Raw genomic sequence first — 7805 nt, forward strand, 5'->3', positions numbered from 1 at the left:
CAGTGGCAAATGAACAATACTGGGGTGGTGATAGTATTTCTGCACTAAGCAGCTGGGGTCATATATTTAGTTCAGTTGGTGTAAGGCTGTATTTTCAAGGGGAAGCCTGTATTTGTTTAGAAATACGTTTTTATAATATCTTAATTATCTCAGGGTGTTCAGAAATGCCCTACTTTTACCCTGTACAGGCTCACTTTATTAATTATTTAATCTGGAAACACACTATGGAAAATTAAGGCTATCCATCAATGTAATATGTAGAAGAAATGTGAAGAAAAAAACCTGATTGGTTGATATGTTTTGTTTTTTTGAAATGTAAACGGAGCAGGTGTTAAAAAGCTCTAGCTTCAGCCTATTCCCCTTTGGTTGATTTTTTTTAACACTAATATTTTTGTATTTGTTATATTGTTTGGAAAAAAATTAAATAATCATTAAAAAGGTAATCTGATAACATTGGCAATTCTTGCTCAAATTATCGCCGTTTCCATGTGTCTTCTTGACGGAACGTGAGAAACGTAAGGGACCCCATCAGAATGTGACAGGCTTCCGTGGTAAACCGTGAGCCGAACCATCCTGTGCATTTGAGCCTCCTGGACTTAGCAGCCCCATCCACCTGCAGAGACTGTGAATTTTTTTTTGCAAAACTTTAATATGAAAACCAAATTGGCTAAAATCTCACATTGCAGTGCATTTCGATAAACGGGGCTGCCATGGCCACTGAGAACATCCTAAGAGCTCATGTTTGCACTTACCAAAAAGAGAACTAAAGATGTACGTATACAGTCTGTAGTTTGCTATGGTTGAGTCTTATTGGGTATGTCTGCATATCATTAGTTAAAACACACTGGCCCTCTAATGTCTGGATCAGACGACAAGACAAATTTGGTCTTTTGCACTATGTTAGACTATTGCCATAAAATCTTGCCGTATCTCAGTCAGACAGTGGCAACACTACACGACGTGTATTTCGATACCACCGTATCCCGTTTTTTACGATCACTGGGTTTTTTCTTGTCAAATCAAACAGTGTCGGGGAGGCGTGACCAGAAAACGTGTCACTTTTAACCGAAACCGGATAAAACCGTTACCATGGCAACAAGTTGTCGTCAAACAATGGATCGCAGCGGCAATGTTGAAAAAAAAAGAACAAAAGGAGGAAAAAACATGCAGTGTCACAAGGTGCTCGGGAGAGGGTGTTTTGGGATGTTCATTCAAGGAGGGCGTGTGGTACGTTCACGTACTTTTATATATATTTATACATATGATATGGCTCGCAAGCAGGCAACAAACCGTTACATAGCCTAGCAAGCTAGTGCTTGCACAAACGTTTGTACATAAACATGCCGGCATTCTGTTGAATCGTGCTCTAAGGCTTCGGTAAACATTGGTTTGTGCACGTGAATAAATGTTAACAGCGACGACCAAGTATGTTGAAGGCGGCAAGCACAAGAGGAGATGCGCCGGTCGCAATACGTAATCCTATTTGTCGATGTCGAGGTGCACTGTCTGAGAGTTGTAGATATGTCACACTACATGGAAGATTTTATTTTTTTTTAAAAACATGCTAGACTTTTCATTTTGGCGTCGTAGGGCTATTGTAGGGCCAAATCGTTGGTCGTGAATTATGTCACACGACTAGAAGTTTTCTCGTTCCCGACAAAATATGTCGGGCCCGATCTGGGAAATCGCCCGTGATAGCAAAATCGGACCAATATCGGGACTAAAATTGTGTTGTATGATCTAGACATTAGCCATCTTTTTGAGCAGCTGTGTCTAAGGGATGGGACTGATGCAGGATGGGAGGGTTGAAGCAGACTGACTATTCCAAAATAGTATCTATGAGAGGCAGAACAAAGGTGGAGCACTGCCACCCGTGACCAAAGTGTGACGTTTAGGAGCAGAGACTCACTGTCTATGTCATTGATGGACACACCGGTCGGCATGGGCGGGCCATAGTGCCCGCCCACAAGACACGGATCTCTAAAACGAAACATTTTATTTTATCATAGTAGCGTTGTTTGGGTTTAGAAATAATGTTGAGTTTTTTTCTTTTTAAATCACTAAGACATTAAAAATAAAGACAAAAATGGTGTGATTATATTTGATTGACAGGAACCTAATCTGCAACAGCCTGTCACGGCTTGACTGGCCGGTACATACTGCATAAGGTTACGTGACGTGATGTATGCCATGTAGGCACACAACAGTCCCGCACAATTTTCGAAGTGAATCTGTGAGTATTTTTGCTAATTATCAATTGTGAATATACGCAGGTGGTTGAAAACTCAAACAGTGTCCTATGCAAAACCGGATACTAAATAGACGCCAGAGAGATGGATGTGCATTTTGGAGAGCACAGTGTGGAGCTAATTGGCATACTGGCTACTTTGGACCCAGAGGCTGAAGATTAAGATGTAAAATGGACAATAGCTAACATACTTAACACATTCAAATGCGCACTCACTCCAAGCTATATGCTGACTGCGTTTGTCAGCGCTTGCTCACTTGCCCTAACTTTAGGAGGTTCCATGGCAATGTGAGAAAACTCTTTTTCCTTGGACCATGGTGCAGAATGCTGCACAGACGCAAGGCCCATGCGATTCAGCTTGCTTATGGAAAGGATCTCACGCACATACTGTATTTCACTATGAGTGGAAGGATGCAGTGTTGATGAGGACATTCAGCGCCGAGATACACCGCCTTCTGCTATATTGACACCCTACTCAAAGTAGGTTAGAAGTGTGTGTGTGTGTAATGCATGTGGAGCCCTTAAACTGTAACCACCTCGGTGCATTTTCAGTTTGAGATATGCCTCTGGTATTATACCTGGTAAGTAGAACACTCAAGTGTTTTGTGGATATTGATACCTAAAATTATGAGGACTGGTAGCTCGTCATAATTGCTGTTGGTTTAACATGATGATGACTGCATCAGTGCTTTGCAAATAGAGTAGTCTATAGGATTATCAAAAGTATCTGTAGGGTTATAATAATTGTGCCCCCCCCATGAATTTTATGTGCCCCTGATGCTGAATTGGTACATTCACCTGATTTACATGCAGTCCGCATGGGTGCAGTTCCCACTCAGTGAAGATGTGAATGTGAATGGTTGTCTGTCTCTGTATTTCCCCTGTGATTGACTGACAACCAGTTCAGGGTGAAGCCTGGCTTTCCGACAAGGTCTGCTGGGATAGGCTCCAGCTCCCCGCAACAGGATAATCCGCATTGAAAATGGGTGAACTCACTACCCACACCACTTGTATAGAAAGCAACGGTCAGTGCCCCACTGACGTCGCCACAAATCTAATTATAGTCTGTAGAGTGCCAATTTACCAGGAATGCAGTGTGAAAGTGGCTACTGTCTCACCTGTGTGGAGAAAGGTGACTGAAGGAAAGCAATTCCATTCTTTGGGACCTCTATCCGATACCCAGGTGGGAGGAAGGCATTGAAGCCCAAAACTAAGTCGGGGTGGCCATGGAAAAGTTGCGACACACGGTTTATTACTCCTGGAGTGTCAATGCTGCAGAGGAGATACATCAGTGATTAAAAAAAGAACAACAACATGTGCTTAAATGTTGAGGCAACTCAAAAGAGTGCGGTTCAATCAGTTATGTTCAGATATTAAGCAATACAATAAAGTCCTGCAGACAAACGTCACAATCCCAAGCATTTGCATTGTAAGTCTCTGCTGGGGAATAGATGAAGAGAGAATGGGAAAATACCTCTGTGACTTGAACTCCTTCATGATGTCGAGAAACTTGTTGTATATGCCTGGGTCGTTCGCAAAACGTATTTTAACTTGGTCCAGGTATGACAAGGCATCTTCAACCTGCAAAACACGTCGAGAACATTTGGAGCATTAAGCACACTACAGAAGCATTTCGGCATGGCCAAATAACGAGGCAGGATGCTGAATCAGCTCTGCTGCAGTTCAACAGCGTACGCTTCATATTTAGCTCAATAAGCAAATGCCCTCTCCGAATTGTACGTGAACACACACCAATGCACAGCGGAATTTCCTCAATGGTACTCGTACATATTTCGAACACGGCAATTATCGTCAATGTCCAAGCCGAAATCTCTGTCAGCGAATAGTCAAGTAAACAGCTGTACGCGGTGTACAGCAAGTAAATAAATAAATAATGGAATGAATGCGTGGCTACCAAAACACGCCAGGAGGCTTTTTGTTCACAGCTTCGGGTCTGTCTTTATTCGCTACGAGCAAGTTTGGGTAAAGGTTACGATGAAATAATGTGTTCGAACAAAGCATTGCCACATATCTTTGGAGGGTTACTCAGGCTATCATTAGCCAGTCAAATGACGGTAATAACTCCTCGAGCACCTACACACGCATACACATTTTGACACTCGAGGCTTATTCGTCGCCCATTTTAACCATCTCACAACAACAAAATGCGAACACCGCGATACGAATAAACGCGTAAAAGAAGCTGCTAATCAAGTGGAGTAGCCTCTCTCGGCTAGCCTGGCTGACGTCCTCCACTTTGTTCAGGGTGGCTGAAATAGGGAACATGGAGGAAGTTCCCACAAGCGAGCTTTTTTTGAGTTCACATTTGCTCTGGGTGGCTGCCAATGACATAGTGAAATGAGAAAGTAGCGCAAACTGTGTCATTCGACTGTCACATGGGACGCCCGTTCATACAACACACACTTTCCATATTTAAGATTAAAGATCAACGTTAAGCTGATGTGAAATGAATTACTTTTGATAAGCCAGCGAGCTCCGCGGTGCTGTTAGCCAACAACGCTTTCACTCGTCTCGACGTTCGGTGCCTCAAACAAGGCAAGCCCGGTGTAATAAAACAAAATGGTTGTGACTGACTCTGAGGGGACTTTTCCTCCCCCTTTGCCGTTGTCTTCTTACCTTGAGCTTCTGGAAGTGCTGCTGCTGCTGCTGCTGCTGCACTTGCTTTTGTGTTATAACGAAAGGCTTGTCTTGAATTTGGTTGATTTGTTTCGCCGTGCTGTGCGCCTGGATCTTCGCCATGAGCCCGGCGACGGGAGGCTGCGGAAGCCCAACTTGCGAGGGAAGCTTCGGTGTCGCTTCGGCGGGTTGGCTAGCCGACAAAGCGTCCTCTCGGTCGGGGAGCCAGCCTGCCACCAGTGAGCCAGCGAGCAAAGCAAGCCCTACTTTGCCTGGCTCGGGCAGTATTGCTCCGCACGGCGCTAACGGAATGAAAACCCAGCCGAGATGACAGACAAGCTGCTACTCGAAGAGACTTCGGCGAAACATCGTCGAATTGAACGAGCGGAGTCAAGACGCATCTGAGGGAGGGGGGGGAAAAAAACAAGCTGAGGGACAATGGTTACCGTTTATCGTGTTTAAAATAACTATCGCCTGTCTCTTTAAATTCGGCGGCAGCGCTGTTTCTCCGCGTCCGGAAGCTAGAGTCAAGTAAGGAAAAAAAAAAAGAAAGAAAAAGGGGCGTAAGAATACAAGTGCGCATGCGCGGGGATGGGCGGAGCTCAGTTAACAAGAATGAGATAGCTCCACTCCCCCCACACTGCTACAAAGGAACCGTGTTACATTATTACATTATGTGAAATCACAGCGTACACGCATAGCATTTACAACCAGGTTTAACCAATAATCGATGACGAGACTACAGCAACTTGGGGATACAAGTAGCAGCATTGATGAGCTTCGTATGCATATATATTATGCGAATGTAATACATGGTTGTAAACGTATCTAAGATAACTTGCCACTTTATTCATTTCAAGAAAGACACGAACAGATGACAAATGTGTATTTATTAGCACAACATAACAGAGTAAAACAGGAACTGAACAATAATGAATAATGTGAGAATTACCATTACCTCGTGCATTTTCATAACCAATACAGCAAGACAGTTTTGCTACTTTAGTAAACTATTCTCCTTTCACTTAGGCTTTGGCAGCTAGTTTCCACCTCTCTAACCACTGCTGAAAAGTCAGTCCTCCTTTGCAGACATCAGGTAGGACATGCTGTGCTGGCTGATCCCACCTACGTGTGTGAACAAACACACAAACACAAAGTTAACAAAGACAGAAAACAAACGAGACGACAACAAATTACAATATGCAGAAATGTTATGTAATATGATATAAATGTGGCTCATACTTTGTAATCTCCAATAATACAACGCATCACTCCATTATGGATCAAGTCACAGCCTAAAACTCATCGGACTGTTTTTAACAGTGTTGTCCAATTAAACATGTTTTTGTTTTAAATCTATATTCATTCACTGAACTGTAAAATAATTTCAGAACATGCAAAGTTAAACATATTTCCTGAGAGCTGCTGGATATGCAAATACTGTACACTAACATGGTGCCCAGGGGCACCAGGTAGCCCCCAAGGACCACATGAGTAGCCCAAAGGCCTGTTCTAAAATTAGCTCACCAGTGATGGGACATTTCGATTTCCTAGGAATGTTGTAGAAGTAATCATTTGAAAATGTAAACACTTGCAGAGATTTAAAGAAACAAAGTTTTGCATATTGATATTTATCTGTTTCCTACCTTGTTAAATCATTCTTGAAATACAACTATCTAACTATCACTAATAACAATTATAAACAATATTAAAGCTTATTTGAGCAAATGTGTTATTTCAAAACAGTGCATCATAGCCCATCACATTAATCAGTACCCAAGAAGTAGCTCTCAGTTTCAAAAAGGTAGGTGATCCCTGCTGTATAATAACTGACAGGAGTAATAGCTAAACCTGTCAGTCCTCCTGAGTATTCAATAGGTGTCTTGCTTTTCACAATGCGTCTCACCAGTCAGAGATGGCTGTTTGGACTTTCTCTCCATTAGAAAGGCTTTCTGCACATTTTTGGGTGAGAATTCTGGCCCTTGGAACCAGAGACTTCAACAATTTCTTATCTTCTTCTTCGACTCTGGACAGCAAGGCTTAAAAATACAATAATGAGGGAAAGAATTACTGTGCAATCAAAAACACTCAATGCTTTGTTTTGATTACCATTGTGATCAGATGCAAGAAGCCGTGCCGCCCACTCCTTGGATTTCCGAAGAGTGGTAGAGTTAAGTTGTAGTAACTGAACGAGAAAACGCCACTCGAGGTGGTCGCAGCACGCTTGGGCGCACAACTCCTCTGGAGCCTTGATAAAGACAAATTGAATTACAGAAAAAGTGTAAAATGCACATAACGGGGTGGCACGGTGTCGACTGGTTAGCACATCTGCCTCACAGTTCTGAAGACCTGTGTTCAAATCTGGCCTCGCCTGTGCGGAGTTTGCATGTTCTCCCCCTTGCCTGCGTGGGTTTTCTCCAGGTGCTCTGGTTTCTTCCCACATCCCAAAAACATGCATGGTAGGTTAACTGAAGACTATAAATTGCCCATAGATGTGACTGTGAGTGTGAATGAGTGTTTGTCTATGTGTGCCATGCGATTGGCTGGCAACCAGTACAAGGTGTACGGTGTACCGCGCCTCTCCCCCAGACTCCAGTGAGATAGGCACCAGCATGACCGCGACCCTAGTGAGGACAAGCGGTACGGAAAAATGGATGGATGGATGCACATAGTGGATGGTTGTCTTTGATATTCATGTTAAGTCTTGTCTGAATCTGTAAAGTAAAATGAATATGACATTTAGCAATCAAAACAAACTAACAGGCCCACGACACCACAACTTTTCTTTTTCAGTCATACTGTAAACCGCTGAATCATGCACCCAAATTACAGAACGCTGTGCTGCGTGAGAACAAAAAGTTGGTTACACTTTGGTCACAACAGATACAAGTGTTGTGCGCTCACCCTGTAGAGTGGGAAC

At 43.1% G+C, this 7805-nt stretch overlaps 2 protein-coding genes across 4 annotated transcripts in view; both read right to left on the reverse strand.

Annotated features, from left to right (window-relative positions):
• Nucleotides 1-5414, reverse strand: part of sin3b (SIN3 transcription regulator family member B) — a 30311-nt gene extending 24897 nt beyond the window's left edge. Inside the window, exons 1-3 of the mRNA XM_061778989.1 lie at nt 4886-5414; nt 3723-3829; nt 3367-3520 (exon numbers count right to left, since the gene is read on the reverse strand). Coding sequence (XP_061634973.1) covers nt 3367-3520; nt 3723-3829; nt 4886-5008 — 384 coding nt within the window. The 5' untranslated portion in view covers nt 5009-5414. The remainder of the gene's footprint in view (nt 1-3366; nt 3521-3722; nt 3830-4885) is intronic.
• A 346-nt stretch (nt 5415-5760) lies between these two features.
• haus5 (HAUS augmin-like complex, subunit 5) overlaps nt 5761-7805 on the reverse strand; it is an 11099-nt gene continuing 9054 nt past the window's right edge. For all 3 annotated transcript variants that reach the window (XM_061778990.1, XM_061778991.1, XM_061778992.1), the window contains 4 exons: nt 7790-7805; nt 6995-7133; nt 6792-6924; nt 5761-6010 (listed from right to left, as the gene is read on the reverse strand). The exon at nt 7790-7805 is cut by the window's right edge and continues 81 nt beyond it. In XM_061778990.1, coding sequence (XP_061634974.1) covers nt 5911-6010; nt 6792-6924; nt 6995-7133; nt 7790-7805 — 388 coding nt within the window. In that variant the 3' untranslated portion in view covers nt 5761-5910. The remainder of the gene's footprint in view (nt 6011-6791; nt 6925-6994; nt 7134-7789) is intronic.

The sequence above is a fragment of the Phyllopteryx taeniolatus genome, chromosome 7 (assembly GCF_024500385.1).
Source record: "Phyllopteryx taeniolatus isolate TA_2022b chromosome 7, UOR_Ptae_1.2, whole genome shotgun sequence".
Lineage (NCBI taxonomy): Eukaryota > Metazoa > Chordata > Actinopteri > Syngnathiformes > Syngnathidae > Phyllopteryx > Phyllopteryx taeniolatus.